Here is a 24,928-nt window from a genome sequence, read left to right on the forward strand (position 1 = left end):
GTTTGCCCAGCTATTTAATGAGGACAACTGATATGAAGCCTTCCAGGATGCGAGTGGAATGACACCAGTTTCTTACCTTCGGAAACGATATATCTGTAAGAAACATTAGTAGTGATAGATTCCTTACCTTAGAATTACCCCCAGGCATCAGACTGGATCCGTAAAGTTTTTCGTCAGCAGTACCTCTGCGCATCGGTAGGCGTCGTCGTGTAGCTCCGCGTGCGTCGTTGGCACCGTGATGACGACGTCGGAGCTACTTAGACGCGCCCACACGTGCTGATGTCAGTTCTGTACACGTCTTTCCGCGCCAGAAACGCAGAGTCATGCAAGATACTGACCACTGGTGCCATGATACTAGGGCCCTGAAAGGGATGACCTTAACCCTAGAAATCAGTTTGAAGAACGGGGAGGATGGGTGGGGCGGTAAGGAATCTATCACTACTAATGTTTCTTACAGATATATCGTTACCGAAGGTAAGTAACTTGTGCATCTGAAAGAAACACGTAGTGATAGATTCCTTACCTTAGAATAGATACCCCAGCAATACCCACCCCGGTGGTAGGTCTGCAAACCAAGATCACACCAGAAAGTCCTGGAGAAACGAACGGCCAAAGAAGCCGTTGTCCAGGCAGTAGTGCTTGGTAAACGTGTGCAGCGAGGCCCACGTAGCTGCCTGACAAATATCCTGCAAGGGAACGCCGCGTCCCAGAGCAGTAGGGCCCGCTGTCGTCCTAATAGAATGGGTGCGCAACCCCACCGGAGGCTCCTTTTTAGCCAAGGAGTAGCAAGCCTTTATGCACAGAACGACCCAACGAGAGATGACCCGTTTGTGCACAGCCCGACCTTTCTTGGCACCCACGTAGCCAACAAAGAGCTGGTCATCCACCAGGAACTGTTGTGTGTGACTCACAGAAGGAGAGCGCACGTTTTGGGTCCAGCCAGTGGAGCCTCTCTTCCTCTTTAGAGGGATGCGGAGGCGGAAAGAAGGTGGGCAAAGTGATGGTCTGCCCGCGGTGACAACCTTAGGAAGAAAGGCAGGACGAGTCCTCAGAACAACTTTATCCAGATGGACAGAGAGAAAAGGTGGTTTAGAAGAAAGAGCCTGGAGCTCACTCACTCTTCTGGCAGAGGTGATGGCAACCAGGAAAGCAGTCTTTAGAGTCCGAAGACGAAGAGGACAATTATGAAGGGGCTCAAAGGGAGCGCACATCAGAAAGGTAAGAACTAGATTCAAGTCCCAGTGAGGCATCACGAAAGGAACAGGAGGAAACATGTGCCTTTCAAGAATCTATTTACAACAGGGGACTTGAAAAGGGAAGGCTGTTTTGGAAGCCTTAGAAAGGCGGAAACGGCCGAGAGATAGCCCTTGATAGTTCCCAGAGCAGAGCCCTGCTGGGCCAAAGAAAGAACAAAAAGCAGAAGCTCTGAAAGAGGGGCAGAAAGGGGATCCAGAGCCTTTGCTGTGCACCATGCCACAAACTTATTCCACCTACACGCGTTTATCATTTTTGTGGAGGGACGCCTGGCTATCAGAATAACATTACAGACTTCAGGAGGCAGGTCGAAAGATGTAAAACTGCCGCCGCTCAATCTCCACGCCGCTCAATCTCCACGCAAGGAGGAGGAGACTGGACAGGTTTGGGTGGATGACCGTCCCCTGCTGCTGCGACAGAAGATCCCCCCCGAAGAGGCAGACGGATCAGGGGATCAATGCTCATACTGAGTAGCTCGGGATACCATACTCTTCGAGCCCAGTCCGGAGACACAAGGATGACTTGGGCCCGGTCGCGCCTGATCTTCTTCAGCACTCTGGGCAGAAGTGGTATAGGCGGAAAGGTGTACAACAGACGGCAACTCCACTCGCAACGAAAAGCATCGCCGAGCTAGTGCCTCCTTGGAAATTCCAACGCGCAGAACTGATAACATTGCGCATTCTCTTCGGTGGCGAACAGATCTAACCAAGGCTCTCCCCACTGCTGAAAGAGACCTTCCACCACATCCGAGTACAGACGCCATTCGTGATAAAACATGCACCGGCGGCGGAGTTCGTCCACCCTGGCGTTTAGAGAACCTGCAAGGTGTTGAACCATCAGGAACATGCCCTGATGGTCCAGCCAAGCCCAGAGACGCAGAGCCTCTTGGCATAAGGTCCACGTTCCCCACCCTGCCCTGTTTGTTGCAGTACCGCATGGCGGTGGTGTTGTCTGTGAACACCTGCACTACACTTCCCCGGACTGAGGGAAGGAATGCCTTCAGTGCCAGTCGGATCGCACGAAGCTCCAACAGGTTGATGTGGACCTGGGACTCCGCCGGAGACCAGAGGCCTTTGATCTCCGCCACTCCCATGTGGCCGTCCCATCCCAGAAGGGACGCATTCGTCACAACTGTACGCTCCGGTTGAGGAAGGGAGAGGGATCTGCCATTGACCCAATTGCGATTCGTGAGCCATCACTGCAATTGCCGTGCAGTGCCCTCCGAGATCTGGACGTGATAGGACAGGTTGCCCTGATGTTGTGCCCACAGGAACTTCAGGTCCCACAGCATTTTCCATCTTTCATGATCCACAACCAGGAGGCCATCAAGCCCAGCAGCCGAAGGGACATCCTGACCGAAACCCGGGACAGAGGCCGCAAGATCGGAATCATAGCCTGAATGTCCCAGACTCGCTGTTCGGGAGGATAAACCCGAAACCGAGCAGAGTCCAAAAGCCCTCTGATGAAAAGGAGCGTCTGCGATGGAATCAGATGCGACTTCGGAACGTTGATGGAGAACCCCAGCAAATGCAGGAGGTCGGCCGCCGTCTGGAGGTAGGAGACAACGGACTGGGGCGAGCCTGCCTTCAATAACCAGTCGACGAGATAGGGGAAGACTGAAACCCCTGATCTGGGCAGATGAACTGCGACCGCCGCCATCACTTTCGTAAGCACCCGAGGGGCGCTGGTGAGGCCAAAGGGGAGCACGGTGAACTGAAAATGCTCGTAGCCTACCGTGAATTGCAGGGAGCGTCTTTGGGCAGGCAGGACGGGGACATGGAAATAGGCGTCCCACAAGTCCAACGCCACCATCCAGTCTTGCGGGTCTAGGGCAGACAAGACCTGAGCCAGCGTGAGCATCTTTAACTTGTCCTTCCAAAGGAAGCGATTGACGTTCCAAAGGTCTAAGATAGGACGCAAGCCCCCTTTGTCCTTCTTTGGGGCCAGAAAGTAGTGAGAATAACAACCACGACCTACTTCTGGCATCGGAACGCGCTCTATGGCCCCCCCTTGGTCAAGAGGGCCGCAACTTCCTGCTGGAGAAGCGCCAAGTGAACCCCGACATGTGGTGGTACTGAGGTGGCATGGCTGGAGGGGTTGCCTCGAAGGGGAGGGAGTAGCCCCTTCGGACAATTTGCAGCACCCACTTGCCCGAAGTGATATAGCGCCAGTGGTGGAGATGATGGCGTATTCGTCCACCCACTGGCGTCTGATGGGCCTGAAAGGTCGGACTAGGAAGGCTTTGAAGTGGATGCTGCAGAGGTCCACTAAGCTGCCTCGGCGGTTCCCACGTCCGCGGCCACGCTGAGGTTGTTGCTGCTGTGGCCTGTGGCTTTGCGAATGCTGTGGGGCACCCCTTCCGTGGCCACAAAAGGAGCGAAAAGCAGAAGGTGGAGGAGGCAGAGTGGCCGACAGGCCCAAAGACTTGGCCGTAGCTCGGGAGTCCTTGAAGCGCATTGCTGGCTCTCCTGCTGAGAATACAAGGATCAGCTGTACTAATCAGGACAGACAACACAACAGCAATGCATTAGGTCAACCAACAGGGAGGTACAAGATCACTCCCCCTGTCCCAGGAAGCCCAAAAAGCATGGGAATGGGCTGTTCAAAATGTAAAATCCCTAAAAGCGGAACTTCTTACAGAGATCATAATGTCAAGGTGGAGACTCTGAGCAGGCTAAAATCAACCTGCCCCGAAAAGGAGATCAATCAAGATATCCTAGAAGACATCTTCCTAAGATGGGGAGAACCAACAGTGGACCTCTTTGCAACACCTCCAATAAAAAAATGCCGGTTCTTCGCAAGCTGGCTTCACCAACGGGGATCTTGGGGGAATGAGTTTCTGATGGCATGGTCAGGCGTCTTTGCCTATGCCTTTCCTCCAATTCCCCTCCTGCCACTAATTCTTACAATGATCAAAAAGGAACCGTGCAGAATGATCCTGATAGCCCCTTGGTGGCCCAGACAACACTGGTTCCCGGAGCTTCTTCTACTGTTCGAGGTTCACCAGATTCACCTTCAATCGATACCTTCGCTCTTGACGATGTCCCAGGGACAAGTACTTCATCCAGATCCAAAATCACTACGTTCAGCGGCTTAGCTCCTGAACACTGTGTATTTCAACATTTAAATATTTAATCGGAATGCAGAGATATAGTGTCAAAGGCCAGTGCAGAGAGTACAAACAAAACATACAAGATAAAATGGAAGAGGTTTTGTGGATGGTGCCAGGAAGCTAATATTCATCCTCTGAGGTCCGCAGCTCATGAGATTATCCCATATATTTTGCTCTTAGCAAAATCTGGTTTAGCTCATGCTTCTATTAAAGTGCATATGGCCGCTATATCACGTTACAGAAGAACTTCCTCGGGACCATCGTTGTGGTCTGCTAGAATCATCAAACTATTCATGAAGGGGTTACTTTGAACCTTCCCTCCAGTAAAGCCTGCACCACCTCTCTGGCAGCTGAACATTGTATTATCTCAATTAATGAAGCAGTCCTTCAAACCAATTCACAGGGCGGATCTCAAATTCCTATCGTGGAGGGTAGCTCTTCTCATAGCACTCACTTCGGCCAGCAGAGTTGGGGAGTTAAGGCTCTTACTATGCAGGAACCTTTCTTGCAGTTTAAGGAGGACCGGATTGTACTCCGAAATTCATACCCAAGGTGCCTTCAGACTTTCATTTGAATAAGCCACTAATTCTAAAAGATTTTTTTCTCAACCGACTACAGCAGCGGAAAGAGCTCTTCACTCACTAGATGTCCAGCGCTGTCTCAAGTTTTATTTACAAAAAACAAAGCCTTTCTGAAAGTCTTCACAACTTTTTGTATCTTTTAGCACGCCCAGGAAGGGTTTTCCTCTCTCCAATGGATTTCCAGTGCAATACAATATTGTCATCAGAGGGCGGGGAAGCCGTGAATGCACAAGTTCATGCTCATTCTACAACAGCAGTGTCCACTTCCACTGCTTTGTTTGCTGGGGTGCCGGTCCAGGATATCTGCAGGGCGGCTACCTGGAAGAGTACGCACACCTTCACCAGACATTACTGCCTGGATGCAGCCGCTGAGAAGGATGTGGCAGTGGGACAAGGGGTGGTGAGAAACCTTTTCCAGTGAATGTGAGCCCTCTTTTCACCCATCCTTGCTTTATTAGTTACATATTCACATTTTATTGTTATGCTTTATGATGTCACATGTTAAGAGTGTTCTATTGTATTATCTTAATATTGAAAGTGATCTCATTGTAGTATGATATCGACAAGTATATATGTATATAGAGTGCAGTTTTCAATCCCTATGCTGCCTGAGGTCAGATTTCTGCACAATAAAATGTGCTAGTTTACTGCTTGCTATTCTGATTCAGGCATGTGAATCTATGAAAGCTCAAATACTTGAGTAAGACAAGAAGTTACTTACCTGTAACTGTAGTTCTCTAGTATTGAAAGCTTTCATAGATTCACATGCAACCCACCCTCCGCCCCTGAAAGGCTCACCTTTGGATTTTTGGCACAAATATTATCTGAGGCACAAGTGCTCGAAAATCTGAGGGGCAAAAGGTTCTCTCAGGATTGTTCTGGGGGATGAGAGGTTCTGATTGATTCAGGGACAATTTTGGTCTCTTTTACATAACTAGAGTTATGGGTTGCAAAATGGAAATGGGCCTAGGCCTCTTTTCAGTTTTGTGCTTATGCATTGCTTTTTTTTTTTATATACCGGGGACTCCCATCTCGACGAAGGGGAATGATTTAGGCATGTGAATCTATGAAAGCTTCCAATACTGAAGAACTACAGTTACAGGTAAGTAACTTGTTTTGCTACATGCACCCAGAGAGTGCCCCCTGAAACGCTACTAGTCTGCTACCCGAGACGCTGTTCTCACCTCCTAGGGTGAGTGCCTTTTGCTCTAAGGAGACCCAGAACAAAAGCCTGTCTGGGAAGAGAGTAAACCCAAACACAACCAGGATGACCTGCTGATTACTATGCTTGGGCTGGCGAGCTTCAAGTAAGCGGACACCTTTGAAATGCGAATCTGGCTCCCATCACAGGAGAGGACTCTTTTTGTATCTAAAGGAGAGCTGCACACTGGTCCAAGTCAACCTGCGATTATGCTCAGAGTCTGAGGGAGCAGACAGCTCAGAAAGCAACTGACATCAGCGTGCAGTGTGGAGCGTATATAAGAGTCGGCACATCACTTACAGAGCAATATGATGTTGCTGCAGAGCAGCAAAATGCCATCTACCGGCATGCAGAGGTACATCTGATGATTATCCTAATCCATTCTTATGTATGGAGGTTGAGGAATCTGAAGTTAGAAGTCTCTATCAGAATTCTCAAAGTCCCTAAAAAGTGGTTATGACAGAAGAAAATCAGAGGTAAACTTTTTTCCTCACTGACCAGACTAACACCGACGAAAGCACTAAGGTGACTTTGGAATCCAGAGTTCCACCACTCTGAAGTAAAAGGCCAGGGAAATACGCTGCTCAATAAAACTTTATATTAAATAAGTAATTTAAGTGATGTGTAATAGGGCATGGTCTGTGATGAGAAATCCAATATAGTTTTAAGTTCATTTTGGGGCAACACATTTTGATAAAAGACTATCTTTGGAGGTATGTCTTTTCGTAACAATTTTCCCTTATTTTCTACACTTGCAAAATACGGAATTTATATACTTAAAGAGATCAGAATCTAAGCCAAAGAGACCAAGTATGGTTTCTAGTACACACATCTTGTGTGATTTTACCCATTTCTGCACCACATTTTTAGCTTGGCAACAATCAGGATAACAAGGAAAATACTATGTAGAATGTTTGGTTACGAGAAATAGAGATATGATAGATAACCAAGGCATGGGAAAGAGTCCAATCTACACATGCACAGTTGCTGAGGAAAACAAGCAGCTTGCTGCCAACAGGAACACTTACTGTGTTTTGGTGAAGGTGAGCGACTCTGCCGACTGTATTGTCTCTCCCATTCTTCCCTCTCTTTCTCTCGCCTCTCTCGTTCCCTAATTTAATACATAAGCAAAGATATAAACCTGGATATCAAAAGTAAAATGTGCAATTAGAGTATTGCTATCTTGCAGTTCTTACTTCATCCTGATTTTTCTGGCCATTGCTCGGAGTTCATCTTCACGTTCCTAGAAGAAAAATGCAAAATCAAACAATTCAGATACCATGCACAGAATAAAGTGAACTTCTGGCTCATAATTTACTAGTTTTGAAATAAACAAAACAAATGAATGTATGTTGCTTAAAGTAAAAGGTAGAGAGGGAAATCATGTTTGCTTGCAAAACATGGCCATTCATATTTGCGTTAAACTCATTATCATCTCTTAGCTGCCAGAACTAGTTGTATGTTAACTGTATTTCACAAACTTTATGTTCTGGCATCCAATACCTGGATTCTAAATATTTTAAAAACTTCTAAAATAATTTGAAAGACGGAGATTTAGCGTTAACCAGAACCCTAAAATCATCAGTAAATATAATCAATCTTAATATTCTCTTAATGAGGAGTCACATCTGTGATCACTGTTACCTTTTAACCGCATAGCAAGGTTGGATAGTGTGACAATCTATATATAAACGTCAAGTGTTAAAGGTAAGGAAAATGTTAGTTTCCCTGCAAGCATCTGTTTGTGGCAAGTCATGCTGTGGATTCAAATAAGGTGCATAATACTGCCATCTAGTGTTGGGCTTGCATGTGTGCAAATTGTTTTCCTTCGAGGAAGTCTTTCGAGTCACGAGGCAGAGTGACTCCTCCTTTTGTTGGTAATGCACGTGGTCATCAACTCCGTGGTTAGATTGTTTTCCCACACCACAGGTGAGGATGCAAAGTGAAGCGAAGCGATGTATAGAGAGATGTCCATGCGAAAGAGGGAAAGGAGATAGAGAGGACACTACAATGCCACAGGCGTTCGGAGAGGTGTGTGGCTGGCTGCATGTCAATCTACAGCACTACAGGCCACAAACAGATGCTTACAGAGTAAGTAACATTTACCGTCCGGGGCATGTGTGGCTGTAGGTACACATACTGTGCATCAACTGTAAAGCAGTCCTCCCAAAGCGGTTGCTAGCCAATGGGTGTTGCAGTAGATTGAAAAAGTGTATGTAGTACTGCTTGGCCAACATTGGCTTGTAAAAGTGTGGGGTGTGAACAAGGTGGCTGCTTTGCCTCTGTCAGCTATTGGAATGTTCCCCAGGAAAGCTATAAAGGCTGCTTTTGTTTTTTTAATGGAGCGGGCTCTAGGAATAATGGGAACATTCCTTTTAACTTTAGCACTGAATGTCTGGATGCATCTCATTATCCATCTGGCAATGCTTGATTTGGACAGGGCCTTACCTTAATGGGGTTTGGAGAAAGCAACAAACAGTTTTTGTGTGTTCCTAAATGGTTTAGTTCTATCAATGTAGTACACGAGGGCCCATTTCACATCCAAAGTATGGAGAGCCTGTTCTGCAACTGAGTCAGGTTGTGGAAAGAAGACAGGGAGTTCAATGGATTGATTAAGGTGGGAGACCACCTTAGGGAGGAATTTAGAGTTAGTGCAAAGGACAACTGTATTCCTATGTACTTAGAAGAAAGGTTCTTTTAAGGTTAGTGCGTATTGCTCACTTACACGCTTGAGTGACGTGAGTGACCAAAAATGCCCACTTCCAGGAAGGGAACTGAAGGGGGCAGGAGTGGAGGGGTTTGAACAGTAGACCCATGAGTCTGGTGAGAACAAAACTGAGGGCCCATGCTGGGGCTGTGGGAACCGAGAAAGGGGGGGTGACTCTCTTTAGAACCTCCACCAAAGCCTTTATGACTGGATTTTTGAAGAGAGATATGTATTGTCTGTTCTGAAGACATGCAGCCACTGAGCCAGGTGTAGCCATATGGAGGTGAAGGTCAATCTGCAAATATGCAAATGAAGCAGGTAGCAGACAGGCCTTCAGAAGCTCTCCCTGGTCGAGGGTAACTGGGGCTGCGAGCTGCATGTTTTGATAACGTGAAGTCTATTGTGTGAGGTGCTTTTATCTGGTGCTTTGTTTTTAGAGCGCTTTTAACCCTGATCGTTTTTTACATATTGTTCTGTTTCACTGGGGGATTTCTCCAAGAAATAAGGGGAATTAATTAATTGAGGCACACTGACATACTGACACTCCTGTGATCCTCCTCACCCGGTCCAGCCGCTTAGTAGTCGATCTCGGCGGCGGTGGGCGCCATCTTTAGTGAGGCGGGGAGAGCGCTCTAGTCGCACCTCCCTCCCGCCCTCATTCTCTTCCTATAATATGTGTAGGCTGGCCAGACGGCGCAGCGGACTGGCGCAGCGGACGCGCCGGATGCGCGCCGAAGCCGCGCCTAAGCCAAGCCCGTCTGCGCCCGTCCGCGCCAGGACCGCGCCAGGCGCTGGGCATGCTGCCCAGGGACCTTTAGCCATCAGGTACGATAGGAACCAACTTCTTGCACTACGTCGTAAATCCTACAACTACAGTAAGGACTGCCTCCCTATTGATCTCCTTTCAAGCCCTGTCTTATGTACATACTGCAAATGGACGCCTCCTGCGATAATCCTTGAAGCTCTCGACTCACCTCCCCCATTAAAATTTAATTCCACTTACTTTAAGGGTGGTCTTATTAACGCTAGGTCTCTATCCTGTCATAGCCAAGACATACATGATTTAATTTTAGGACATGACTTGGATGTTCTCTTTGTCACTGAAACCTGGCTTAATGATTCATCCAATCCTGATCTGGCTACGGCCCTTCCTTCAGATTTCAGTTTCTTCAGGCGGGACAGACCTCTAGGGCGAGGCGGCGGGGTTGCATTCGCTATTAAGAATACCTTCCCTTGCCATACATTTGATCTTGGCCATCTTAAAGACTGCGAGGGCATAGGCTTTTCGATTCAAATTAATGCCTCTACCTCCTTCTCGGGAGGACTTATATATCGTCCACCGGGCAATGCTACTTCCTTTTTGGACTCCTTAGACGATGTCCTCGGAGCATTTATGCTACATTATCATAACTTCACTCTATTAGGAGACTTTAATATACATTTGGAATCCTGTGTTGACCCCCACACTATTTCTTTCCAACATTCACTAAATACCTTTGGTCTATCCCAACTAGTCACTGCTTCTACGCACCTCGCGGGCCACACTCTGGATGGCATCTGCTCTAATCTCATGACTCTGACCACGTCTTCTTCTATCCCTCAAATCTGGACGGATCACTGCTTTATTCCATTCGATATTGAGATATTAGCCTCCGCCCTTCCTAGAATGAATCGCCCCCATCCATCCTTTTCAGTTAACTGGAAGAAGATGACTGAACGTATCAAACTGGACCCTCAAATTTTGGCTAAGGCCCCAAAACCAACCGGCGATGTTGAAATTGACTCTCGCAATTTCCACGCCTGGATGGATCAAATTGTTTTAGACCATTCTGATCCCAAAGTCCATCAGGCAAAATGTCATAATAGAAAGCCCAACGCACCTTGGTTTACCCAGATTTTAACCGATAGCCATCTTCTATGCCGTAAATTAGAAAGAAGCTGGAGAAAATCTTATGATGAGACTGCAAGAGCACTTTACGTCCAACAGAGGAAGCTATATCACTCCAACATAAAAGCAGCAAAAAAGGAATACTTTACTAAGGCTATAAATGAAGCCCACCAAAAACAAAAAACTGTTTTTACAATTGTCAAATCTTTTACCCACCCCAAAGCTCTCACGCCTGAAATTCCACCGTCTGAAACCCTGTGCAATCAAATAGCAGACTTCTTTGTGGATAAAATCGTCATCATCCAGAAAGACTTTCCTTCTCCCCCGACCAACTCTTATGAGGTAATGGATAACTACCCCCCGCTTTGCAGTTTCAAACCTGTTTCCCTCCAACAAACAAGCAAGGCAATTTTGGCATGTAAATCAGGAGCCCCCACTGATTCTTGCCCTCCTGGCATTCTTCATCACCTTATCGAGGCAGTAAATCCTTGTATTAATTTAATCATCAATGAATCCCTCGAGCAAGGGATAGTGCCCAACGATTGGAAGAAGGCTATTGTGAAGCCCCTGATGAAGAAGCTGAACAAATCTCCCACTGACCTCACGAATATGCGCCCCATTTCATTACTGCCTGTCCTTGGGAAGATCACGGAACAGTTAGTATATGAACAGCTAAAAATATTTGTAGAGACTCATAACATCCTGCACCCTCAACAGTCAGGGTTTCGCCCCGGTCATTCCACAGAAACAGCCTTGATAGAACTATCTGATTCCATCAAGTTCTTGCAGGATGAAGGAAGGCAAGCCGTCCTCATCCTGCTCGATTTAACAGCAGCTTTCGACACTATCTCTCATACTATTCTGATTAATAGAATGCGAGAGATCGGCGTGACAGACACAGTCCTGTCATGGGTTAAATCTTTCCTGTCCAACAGGTCCCAGACTGTGTTTCTGGGTCCCTATCTATCCAGCGAAAAACCCACTACATCAGGAGTTCCCCAAGGGTCCATATTAAGCCCCCTTTTCTTTAACATCTATATGGCCCCCCTCCTCGCTGTGATAGAATCCCATGGGATCCTCGTCACGTCATATGCTGACGACACACAACTTGTCGTCACCATTGATAAAAAGTGCTCGGACGCAGTTTTGCGTTTCCGGACCTGTCTTTCTGATGTATTTCAATGGTTGAATACAAACCACTTGAGGTGTAACAGTGCAAAGACTGAAATCATACCGCTAGGAAAAAATCTATCCTTCTGCCCGAAGGACTGGTGGCCCATAGGATCAGAGGCCCCACCTAGTGCAGCATCCTCCGCGCGGAACCTGGGCGTGCAATTTGATTCTTCCCTTTCCTTTGACGATCACGTCAGGATCACTGCTGGTCGATGCTTTGGACTTATCAAATCTTTAAAGAAATTCTTTGACTTCCTCCCCATTGCAGCTAGAAAATCAGTTGCGGTAGCCTTAATCCTCTCCCGACTTGATTACTGCAACGGGCTAATGGTGGGAGTGAAAAAGTCCACCCTGAGGAAGCTTCAGAGTATACAACATGCAGCCGCCAGATTGGTCCTGAAACTCCCTAGAAGGTCATCTGCCTCAGCTGCATTAAATTCCCTACACTGGTTACCACTCCATAAAAGAATTCTTTTTAAACTTTTACTTACCGTTTTTAAAGCTTTGAAAGGCACAGGGCCTCATTACCTTGCAAAACGCTTCACCTTTTACAACCCCTCACGATGTCTGAGATCCTCTGGAACAAATCTCATAGTGATTCCCAGGTTCAAGTACAAGACTAGGGGTGGGAAAACCTTTACCTTTCTGGCAGCAAGGGCATGGAACAACTTACCCGTCAACTTTAGACTAATTGAAAAAGAGAGTAAATTCAGAAAACTCCTCAAGACTTGGGTGTATCAACAACCTGACACCTCTGTACTAGCAGCCATTTAGTTCCAGTCCCTCACCGCCTATCATCTATCACTTATCTACTTCAGGCTTGCATAGCGCCAAGATGCTCCTCCTGGAGCGATAGTCCGCGCTTTATAAAAAACCATAAATATCAAATAAATATCAAATGTCCTGTATTGTAGCCATTAAAGAGTCAATATGTTTTGAGTGACTTCCTATAGAATGCTCAAACATTCAGGTGGAAGATTAAGATATTGACTTAGGGGGGAGAATCTCGAAAAATAAAACTTTACTAGAATTAAAATTAACAACCCTTCGCTCTAAAATTAAAACTTTTTTAAGAGAAAAAATAAGCTTGAAACTACATAAATACAAACAGTCTCAATACGAAAGTGGCGACAGAGTTGGCAAAATTCTTGCTTATAAGGTTGCTGAAGACCGGGCCAACTCTACAATAAAAAGCATTACTGGGGCGGATGGGATTAGCTACAATCAACCAGAACAAATACTACAACAGTTCGTATTATACTATAGTAAACTCTACACACCTGAAACCACCCCTATAGCAGAGACCACGCAAAGATACTTAACTAAGAACTGGCCACGAGATAAGGAACTTGACTTAATAGAACCACTCGAAAGACATTTTTCTTTATCCGAAATACAAATGGCTATTTCTTCACTCCCACTGGGGAAATCCGCTGGGGACGATACACTTCCAATGGAAATTTACAAATGTTGCAGTGAGGAACTTTTACCTATACTTGGCTCAGTGATTAACCAAATTGGAAACACAGGCAAAATCCCGAATTCTTGGAAAACTACTAAAATAATCTTTTTTTTAAAAAAGGATAAACCACCTGCGGAGTGTGGGTCTTACCGGCCCATCTCATTGATAAATGCTGACGCCAAGGTCTACTCTAAATTACTAGCTATGAGACTAGCCCCGCTAATGCCTAAACTAGTTAGTCAACATCAACACGGCTTTGTGATGGGCAGAGACACGACTGCACATGTCAATACTGCCATTACGGCATTTGATGTTGCTAACACCAATTCCACCCCACTCGGTATGGTGTTATTAGATGCAGAAAAAGCTTTCGACCGAGTGGGGTGGGACTACCTCTGGGCTTTATTAAGGAGGATGGGCTTTGGGAAACTGTTCCTCACTAGGATTCAAGCCTTGTATGACTCACCTAATGCAAAAATAGGCTATGCTAACTTAACCTCCAATAGCTTTACGGTTCTAAGAGGCACACGTCAAGGGTGCCCCCTGTCGCCTCTCTTATTTGCTCTTGCAATGGAGCCTTTTATTAATTCAATACAGACCCAAGAATGTATCATACCATTTACGCATTGTAACAACTCCCTCAAAATTACTGCTTACGCAGACGACCTTGCTATTTATACAACCGAAGTACCTAAAGCCATAGCTGGGATCATTAAAGAAGCCGACGAATTCGGCTTGGTTTCGGGGTACAAATTAAACTTAAATAAAACACAGATCGTTGTTAATTATAAGCTCCCGGCTCCAGTTCTAGGGGTATGCCACACTGCGAACTACTTGGGTATTAAAATAACATCTAACTTAAAAGAAATTATGACTCTAAACTACGATATACTTATGAAAGAGACAATAGGGACTCTTAAAAAATGGCACAAGGTTCCTTTAAATTTGATAGGACGAATCAACCTTATAAAAATGAACATTCTGCCAAAATTTTTGTATTTGTTTAGGTCCATCCCGTTATACGTTAACAACTTATTTTTTAAAAAACTGGATGGCATTCTAGGCAGCTACATTTGGGGTTATAAAAAAAATCGCAGAGCCCTGTCTTCTCTCAAATTAACAGCTATTAAAGGCGGCCTCGACTTCCCCAACTTTAAATTTTATTTTTACGCTTCTTTTTTGGGTCGGATACGCAGCCTTTTCTCTCTTCACCATCCATATTTCTACCACCAATTTATGTTAGGCGCAAAGTCTGTTCAATTTCTAGCGAGAAGTAACGACCCGAACTACTTCAAGCGAGTAAAGTTTAAGACCGCGAAAGATGTAGTACATATATGGCATACGATCATGGCTATTAATAAAACCACGTTTTATCACGCAAAGCTAAGAATATGGTATAATCCGGGTTTACCTGAGATTTTTAGTGACCCGATAGTTAGAAATTGGGCTAACCACGGTATAAACTACCTCTCTGATCTATACGGTTCTTCAGGCTTTTTAACATTCGATACCTTAAGAACACTTTACAACTTACCTGCAAATGCTCTTTTCAAATATACACAGATACGAGATTTCTTCATGAATAGATTGAAACTAAGAGAAATTTTAGACTCAGAAATATGGACTTGCATTTATGGTGAAACAATAAACAAACTAATTAGCATGAGGTACAAATGTTTTATTCAATCTAAACCTGATGACTGCGATAAAATAGCACAGAAGTGGACTACTACTCTAGGATTGCCCATTTCCTCAAATAATATTAAAACTTTTTTACATAACAGCAATTCTCTAACTAACTCTTCTAGCTTAAAACTTCAATCTTATAAGACCATATGCCAGTTATATTATACGCCGCTTCACTTCTTTAAATGGTCAGGGAACAATGTATTACCTGAACGCACAAAATGCCCTAAATGTGATCTATTAGCAACAGATATTGTACATATAATTTTTTCATGCCCTGCTTTACAAACATTATGGGACGAAATAGAGAAAGTGCTGAAACAGCATAAATTGTATTTCGGTAAAATTACCGCTGAGATGATACTTTTGGGAAAACAACCTAACTCTGTTACTTATAAGGATTTAATGTTTATTTTAATCTCTTGTGCAAGATTGATAATTGCCAGGGCTTGGATCTCTGATAAACCACCAGTGGTAAGCGAATGGTGGCTACTGGTAAATGAGATATATGACATGGAACTTTCAACTGCCAAAATTCGAGGGATTCGCTCTCTGAAGAAAGTTGATCAAATTTGGGGTAACTTGTTCCCTACTTAGGATCTTTGAATAGTTTTTGATTTCTTTTTTATTTGATCTATTTTTCAAGGAGTCTATGTACCATAATTCTCCTCTCTACTTTTGTATTGTTGTAAAAATGCTTTATCTTTGAAATGTGATTTTGCTTGTGATGCCAATAAAAATTTGAAAAAAAAAAAAAAAGGAAGATTAAGATATTGAAAAGACACAAGTTACAGACTGATTTAGATCAGTCAAGCGTGCTTCGCGTGACAGCAAGTAAAAAAACAGAATGGCATCTCTTCCAGCACCTTTGAGGCACGGTGGAGATAGGACCCAACACAATATAGTAGGCCCGCAGGGTGAGGCCACACGAGGGGCAGAGGCCGACCTAAAAGTCGCTCGAGCGAAGCTGTCCTCATCGACCCTAGACGAAGGAAGAAAGGAGCAGTGAGCGAGAACAATACAGATGGAGGGAAGGAACCTGTGTAGACAGAGAAAAATCAGTACTATGTTGTCGAACTGGAGCACACATCCGAACCAGATGGTGGAAAGAATATCTAACAATGGAGTCGAAGACCATGTGGATTACCAACAAGAGGAAGAGTCCCTGTAATCGTGACTCTAAACACTTCTTTGAAGAAAAACAACTTCCACACATCTGGGTCAACACTAGATGGCAGGAGTATGCAAAGCACATGCATCTACAGCCACACATGCCTCAAACATACATTTCCCCTTCCAGCATAAGACGGTTTGATTCAACATGCTTTGCATGGAGTATCAAGTAAATTCTGTTTATGGTGCTGAGTTTTAGGAATACACCCTGAAACAGTTTCCATTTATCACATCTCAATAAGGCTAAAGGTGAACCCAAGCTAAACCACACCCACAACAGAAGGAGCAGGGAGGTTAGTACCTCTACAAGCCAGGCTTGAGGGAGAGACTTACTGTTCCAAGCAGCTGATTCCACTCAAAAGGCCTCTGGCCTTTTTATATTTGTTATTTGGAGGGAGGCATCTTTATTTATTTATTTAGTGTTTTATAGAGCGCGAACAAGACCCGTGAGAGTATCAGAGCGCTTTACAGTAGTATCAGGTGGGGCACAAAAAAAGGGGGGAGGAGACTCCAGGGACAAGGGAACAAAATGAAAGAGTATATGGTAAAACAAAACAATCATAATATTAGACTACTATAAGGGATAGGAGCAAAAACGATGCAATAAACTAGAAAAGCAGTCTCATCACCCAGAAGGATTGTTCAAAGTGTAGGGTGGGTAACATAGGGGAAGGCAGCCAAGGATTAGTGCAATGATGATAGGTAAAGTCAGGTTGAGGGGGTGCTTGTAGCGTGAGCTTTAGGAGAGGAATTTGTCCATTAGGAAAGATTTGGTCTCCTTTTTTAAGTGGGCTAGAGACGGTATCCTTCTAATCATTCCACTCTCCATTTTCAACAAAGTAAATTCAGAGGGGGACCCGATAGGAAGGCCCTTACTTTCCCACACGAGGCAACTGGTGAACAATAGCATGACCTTAGCAGTAGGATTAATTAAGTGTTCTCACAGCTAGGGGACTCTAACTGCTCCCTGGCAAATCCATTCTGGCTTGCATTGTACATATGTTCAGCATTCCTCTCTTCTGCTGGGCTTAGCCCGGCTACCAGAGAACCTTGCTGGAGGATGTCTAGATGTAAATCACTTTTGCAATTGAACACCTGAGCCAAGTCATTCTCTGCCTTATAAAAACAAGATGGATGAGGCCAAAAAATGTACTTCATTCTGATTGGAGGAGTGTGAACTTTTAAGAAAAGCAGGCAATTTGTTTGTCCAAGTCCTCCCCAAGAGGTTTAACTTCGATAGGGAGCAGTACCCTACGAAAGGCCATGTCTCCCACATTACTAGCTTTAAATAAATAAGTAAGTAGAATTATCTGGACCTAGTTACCTGTTGGTGAACGATAGTCATCCTGGATAAAACCACTGCAGTGACCTCTTTAGGCATTAGTGTCCAAGACATCTACGTTTGAAGGTGCTGTTCGCCATTAATATTACATCATACCTGCAAGTTCTCAACGTTTGAGCCTGTGGGTGACCATAGTCCCACCCATCGTAGGAACTAAATATCATGCATGATAACAGGGACCCATTTAATCTTTTGATTAAGTTTTACTCCTTAGAGTTCTTGACGCTGTCAAGATGTCCTCCGAGAGCCCCAAATGCTGACTGCGTATACATTCAATAACCCAGTGTCCCAATGAAGGGGAGCATGCGTGAAGAAAATATTAACCTAGCTGTCCCAAGCATTAGTATTCGTAGAGTCACGTTTGAACTACTCCCGACATTAGACTGGGGAAAGTTTTGAAATTATTGTTACACAGGAGTGTACATGAACATTCAAAATAGCCACAGACTACCTGTAATCTATAATTTTATGACCCAAACTTCAGCCAACCTGTAGGAAAGAGGCAGAGACTCTCTTCCAGAGGCTCTACTGTAAGTGGCACACCAGCCAAGACCACCGCTTTTGTCATCATGAAAAGACAAAAAGGAAGGTGCACTAAACAAATCAAGAGAATGTAGGATCTTAGGAAATTCTTCTTTATTATCCAGTTTCTTTTGGAAACAACAACGACACACAGCCAACGCGTTTCGTTCCCCCGTGCCTTGGAAACTTCGCAGGGCTTAAGGTATAATAATAATCTGGGCTCTCGTATTCGACCCGAGCACAGTGTGTATCCGTATTAAAGTACCAGAAAAGACTGTCACACCCGAAGAGCAATCACAATCCTTGAAAAGTCTTGCGAAAATATGTAGTCTGGCAATTGAAGATTCAATATAATGGTAAAATCAAAGCTAATTAAAGCCACTCTTCTGGAACACAATAATTGGAACGCGGTATTGAAAAAATAAGAGTGCGAATGGTGCCGCAGATATGCAGTGTCCTTCCCAGTCGGTTCCCTCAGAGTAACCGTAACAGAGGTGAATGAATGAAGAGAAAAATCCTCTTTTGTCATCATGCCTCTACTCAAGAGAGGTGCAACTGTGTGTTGTAGCAGCATGCTTGCTTTGGAAAGGCAAAAGGTTATGCACGAAGAAATCCAGTGACAGATAACACGTTTAGAAATAAAGCCTTCCTTATTTTTGTTCTAAAGCATTCAAATAGTTAGTTCAACTTGTAAAAATTACATGTTTCATCACTATACAATTTTAAGCATTGTTTAATGTCCACTACACCTGCAATGCCCATTACATTACAGTGGAAAGTTGGGCAAAAAATGTCCACAAATGGATTCTCTCATTTAGGTAGGTGACAATGGGACTTTTAGAATAAATCCTAAATTTGGGGTTAATGTGAAATTGTCCTTGGAAAATGTTATAAAAGGGGACTATACTGAAAATTGAGTAGTCCAAGTAAGGAAAACTCATACTCTCGTCAATATAGACAGGCTGCTACTGGGGCAAGGCATTTTGAAATGAAAATGTTGCTTGTTGACCAAGATCCAAATATCCTTTGAGCATCCATTACAGATTGGTAAGTGGAAGTATACGTCTTAAGCCTATCAACACCGGCAATCGCACCTGCTGATGGACTGATGCATATCGAGCAACATCAACATTCTGAAGCCTTTTTTCTTGATAACCTTGAGAGCACTTAGGTCACAAATAGGGCACCGTTATCCTGCTTTTTTATGTTGAGGTAGAACTAACTAAAACCCATGAATTCTTTGGGTCTGCAGTACAAGCTCTACCACATTCTTGAGTAGGTGCTGGAGGATCCTTTATTGCAAAGCTTCCAGATGGAACTGACTCTTTTTGGCAGGTTTTAGTTTTTAGTTTAGGTTTTTAGTTTTGAAATGTTTTGGATTGTCAATACCACCCCTGTCCACCCCTACTCACAGAGCAGGACACACCCGCGACCCCATCTTCGCAGGAGGGAACAACATCTGCTTCAGCCCCACCACGAAGCCCCTCTGGACAGACCACCACTGCGTACACTTCTCTTTCAACACTGCCACCGCTCACAAACCCACTCCACAGGAACTGGAGCAAGGTCACAGAGGAGCACCTCAACTCCATTCTCATCCATGACTCCATCCGCGCCTCGAGCGACGCCAACTCTGCAGCCAAGGAACTACACTGGTGGATCACCAACAGCGCAGACAAGCTCGCAACCCTCCGCAACCTTGACAGACAACGCCCCTTGAAGGCCACCTGGTTCACCACTGACTTCCAAGAATGAGGAACAGCAAAACCTCTGAAGACCAGACCACCTACAAGAAAGCCATGACAGAATACCACCAGCTCATAAGATCCACCAAAAGGACCTTCATCCGGAACAAAACCTTCACAAACTCCAGCAGCTCGAAGGAACTCTTCAGCATCATCTAGCAATTCACCAAACCCCCCAGCGAAGCCTTGGACGTCACACACTCCCAGGACCTCACCAACAAGCTTGGCTCCTACTTCCACCTGAAAATCAAGACCCTCTACGACAACTTCGGAGAACAGCCTCCAGAAACCACCTTTTCCTCCGGCAATGACAGCCAACTCACCATCATCGCCTGGACCCCGGTCACCACCAAAGATACCTCCACGACCATGAAGAGTACTCACTCAGGAGCCCCTCAGACCCCTGCTCGCTGCACATGTTCCACAGAGCCGCCACCACCATAGCGCCCGAGCTAAGATGCACCATCAACAGTACCTTAGAATCTAGAGCTTTCCCTGACGACTGGAAACAAGCAGAAGTCAAGCCCCTACTCAGGACCCGACGGACCTCAAAAACTACCGACCCATCTCTTTCCTTCCCTTCGCAGCCAAAGTCACCAAGAATATCGTCAACGCCCAGTGGACAAACTTAATCGCAGAGAACGCCATCCTTGACTCTTCCCAAACCGGATTCCAAGGTTACCACAGCACCAAGACCGCCCTCCTCATTGCCACAGACTACATCACACGATCCTCGACCAAGGCCAAACCGCTTCCCTCATCCTACCAGACCTCTCCGCAGCCTTCAACACCGTCTCCCACAGCACTCTTGCAGCCAGACTCCATAATGCTGGCATACAGGTACCGCCCTTTAATGGCTCTGCTCCTTCCTCGCCGGCAGAACCCAAAGGATCAGACTCCCGCCTTTCCTCTCCGAACCCACAAGATCAACTGCAGAGTACCCCAAGGATCATCGCTCAGTTCAACATCTACATGGCCCCCCCTTGCCGCCATCTTCAGACAGCATGGACTCAGCATAGTATCCTACACCAACGACACCCAGCTCATCCTGGCCCATACGAAGGACCCTGAAGCCACCAGACTCAGCTTTCAGGACGGAATGAAAGACGTCACAGCTCGGATGAGCAGTAGCTGTCTGAAGCTCAACTCGGCAAAGTCAGAAGTCCTCGTCCTTGAACCCACCCCTTCTACGCTGGCATCAACAAATCCCTGCTACGCAAACTCAAGACCCTCCAGAACACAGCAGCCAGACTCGTCCTCTGCATCCCACGACATGCATCTCACGACACAAGCACTGTCTGAAGCTCAACTCGGCAAAGTCAGAAGTCCTCGTCCTTGAACCCACCCCTTCTACGCTGGCATCAACAAATCCCTGCTACGCAAACTCAAGACCCTCCAGAACACAGCAGCCAGACTCGTCCTCTGCATCCCACGACATGCATCTCACGACACAAGCACATCACCCAAGCTTGAAGCAAAACCTTCAAGCTACTCATCCACGCCTACAAATCTCTCCACAACGCCTACAAATCTCTCCACAACACTGGACCCAAATACTTCAACAAAAGAGTCTCCTTCCACGTACCCAAAAGAAACCTCTGCTCCGCCGACCTCACCCTAGCAGGAACACTGCACATCCGCAGAACTAGAGCGAGTGAAAAAGCCCTCTACGTTGCGGCTGAAGCCTGGAAATTGGTCCTGGTCAACATCAGACGCTCCCCTGTAGTGTACTTCCTATATTCCCAATAGGCTCCGCGCATTGGAATAATATATCCTATAGATGTGACGTAGGACTTAGTCAACTAGGTCTCTATCGAATATATTAGACTTAATTGTGAGTGCCAGTTAGCTCACAGGTCACAAGAAACTTTCTCAAATACACAAGAAGGATTAGTTTCTGACAACCGCATAAACATGACAACTTTGTTTCCCCAAGAATAAAACTGATCTTTAGAGTCGTGGAAACAATAGATAGATATTTTACTCAGTCAATCGTGCACGATTCGTTTCATCAGAGGTGCAGAGAAAATAGAGAGATGGGCGTTTTCAATAAAAGTATTTATTGAACAGTCTTCTTTCTCATGCAGAAGAAATGAACTGCTACAATCGTAATACTGGCTGTAAAGTATAATGCGTACAGCAAGAAGAGTATTATGAAATAATACTGTAAAAGCATGGTATGGTTTCTAAGCCATAAAATACATAAATAAATAAAAAAAGACTAAAAGTACTCAACTGGTGCTTCTAAAATACACCTACCCCGATATACCTAACCTAGGTCTAGTACGAGGGAAGAAGTAAGTGTGGTATAGCATAAGTTTAGTATTCTTTTGCCAAGAATCTATCCAAGATTTCTCTTAGGGTCTAATCAGATCTGTACCTTGGTTTAGAATGAAGCAGGTCTGGTATCTCTCAGTCTCGGGACTCGATTTCCTAACACCTCGCAATGGGAGCTTGGAAACACTGCAGCTGGATTTCTCAGCAAGAGAAAAGACAGCGTCTCTCTCAGTGGTCAGCTGGAGGGTCGGCTTCCTTCTGCACTTGCTGTAGCGAGCTGTGTCGGGCTGCAAGTAGATAGTCGAACTGCTCCAAACCACCGTCTGTTTGCTATAGCAAGTGTGGGCATATTTATACCTTGAAGGTGCAGAGTTTGACGTAAAGTAGGACATAATAACGTCATCAAAGAATTGCAGTTCTTTGAAAACTCCATGAGTTCTTGGACAAATCAATATTCAAGCAAGGGGAAGTCCCTAACTGCTGGAGCCGTGTTTTCCAAGAAATCGTTGTGGCTTTTCGGAACTAGTATCCATGCCTCTATTTGGACTGCATGGGCTATGTCTAAATATGGTTATAATTTCTATGCCTATATAAGGCCAAGGTGATTTATACCTATATAAGGGCATGAATCGGGAAAATTACACTAGGGCCGTAAAAAGCTATACAACACCCCTACTTTGCACACCTTCAGGAAGAGCCTCAAGGCCTGGCTCTTCGGCTGACCCAGAGCTGCACCACCAGCGCTTTGAAACCCTCATGAGTGAGTAGTGCGCTTCACAATTCCCTGAATGAGTGACTGAAACCATACAATATACAGACCTCAGCGACCTTGGCTGATGTTGAGGCAGGCCGGAAGAAAAGCTCTAAACTTTTCCCCTCTAGTATAGATGTCAAAGAAGATTGGTAGCTGAAGGTTCAATTTTAGTATGTCTGATCTTGGTCTTTCGGTAGAATAGGCGCCTCTTTTTTTCTTTCCTTTATGATGACTGACAGTGTTTTCCATCACAGGAGTTCCTTTTGGCAGTACGCTAGTTGGTCTTGACAAAAATAATAGAGTTGTCATAGGATTCATGAGTTGTACGGGTAAGCTTGTTACATCTGAACTGTGTCCAAAGAACGAGAACATCTGCCGAGGTATTAATCGCTTGTAAAGCCTCATGCACTTTAGCTGTTCATCTTCAAAGGACATTACCAGAACCTAAGTAGTAAACTATGTGCGGGGGAGCCATTAAATAGAGCCTCCAAAAGCCTAAGTTGGTTTCTGGCAAAAGACACTGCTGAGTGCACCAAACATGGAGTCGATCAGGTTGGTGGATGCAAGCTCTTCCTACTTCAAAACAGTTCTTGTCTAGGCACTGCAATCACCCAGTGATCTATCCAGTAGTGGCAACATTTTGTGCCACATATGTTCATTATGGCACAGTGCTGGTAACCTTTCCTGAGATAGCTGCAAAAATACTAAATGCCAGACCTTCCCATCATGGAGTTCAGTACAAAGAGCTGAAGTGTTGCATGAGAAACAAGGTGATGCCGCAGAGAGATGAAAGATTTTTTTTTGAAGCAGACATTCAGAATCTACATTTTTTTCTCGATATGAGCCAATGATATAGATGGTGGTAGGGTTTTTCATTCAGGAGAGGCCATTCTCTCGAAGGAGGTCCAAATTTGACATGGATCTGATGAACCTCCTAGCTTCCAGTTTATTGGACTGTGAAAGTTTGTGATGTCACCAAGTAGAGAATCTTGTGAAATATGATCCTGGTCCACAACCTCAAAATAAACATAAGCATCCCAACTCTGACATCTGATCATGCGGCAGGCAATATTTCTTTGTTATCAGTGTCCTCCCCTTGACCATGACTTCTGTCACCATCAGAATCTGAGGAATGATTGCCCATATCATTTAGATGCTCAAACAATGGCCAGCCCTAGAACGCCAGGCTGAGGATCAAGCACAACAGGTTCAGAAGCATTATAGGAATCAGTTTGTGTAGAAGAAGGTGACGGGGTAGGAGGAGGGGCCACTCGGTGTGACAATCACAAGAGCGGAAAAGCAAGGCTAGCTATTAGGTAGATCTGGTAATGGTGGGGGGCAGTGCCATAAAAATCTTGAAACATATGCTTCATTGGGTCCAGAAAGAATGGAGGCACATGCACCACTCGAGGCACAGGAAACGTTGACTCATCTTCCAAGCATCACCTATGATAATGTTTGTGTCAAGAATAATAGGCTACCTTCTCATCCATAAAATGTATATCCAGATCCTAATGAGTGTGCATTAGAACACTATCGTTTTGACTCCCATTGTCATCAGAGTAGACCTGGATCTGGTCGTTTTCCCTTGTCAATGAGGCGAAGAATCGTCATAGTAATCGATAATGGCGTTGTCGCCAGAGCAGATGCCATCAGCTCAGTCAGTTGGGTCTGTATCGTTTAGAGTCTTTGGCCGGATCTTTGAAGACCAAGACGTTCATCAAGATCTTTGTAGTCACCAATGGAGGTGCTGATAAAAGAATCTGCTTTATCCAGCTCATCAACTGGGCAGCTGCAGATGTCGGCATCAAACACAGTTTTTGTGACTTTTTAGGAGTAGCCATGGAGGATATACATTGCCAGTGTTGTAGATCTTGGCCGTGACAGAAAGCTTCTCAACTACACGAAATGAGTTAAAGGCTGAGCACGAAGCCTTGACAGGAGCTATAAGAAACTGATTCATTAATTGGGGGTGCAGGACAGACCACCACAAGTAATGAAGTCTCTAACCTCTGGTCCAGGAAAAGGCTTCAGTAATTTAAGTCTGAGCT

At 45.1% G+C, this 24,928-nt stretch overlaps 1 protein-coding gene across 20 annotated transcripts in view; it reads right to left on the bottom strand.

Moving 5' to 3' along the window:
* CLASRP (CLK4 associating serine/arginine rich protein) overlaps nucleotides 1–24,928 on the bottom strand; it is a 739,455-nt gene that overhangs the window by 213,611 nt on the left and 500,916 nt on the right. For all 20 annotated transcript variants that reach the window (XM_078660953.1, XM_078660959.1, XM_078660947.1 and 17 more), the window contains 2 exons: nucleotides 7,345–7,391; nucleotides 7,177–7,259 (listed from right to left, as the gene is read on the bottom strand). In XM_078660953.1, coding sequence (XP_078517079.1) covers nucleotides 7,177–7,259; nucleotides 7,345–7,391 — 130 coding nt within the window. The remainder of the gene's footprint in view (nucleotides 1–7,176; nucleotides 7,260–7,344; nucleotides 7,392–24,928) is intronic.

Source organism: Lissotriton helveticus, chromosome 9, assembly GCF_964261635.1.
Source record: "Lissotriton helveticus chromosome 9, aLisHel1.1, whole genome shotgun sequence".
NCBI classification, from domain to species: Eukaryota; Metazoa; Chordata; class Amphibia; order Caudata; family Salamandridae; genus Lissotriton; species Lissotriton helveticus.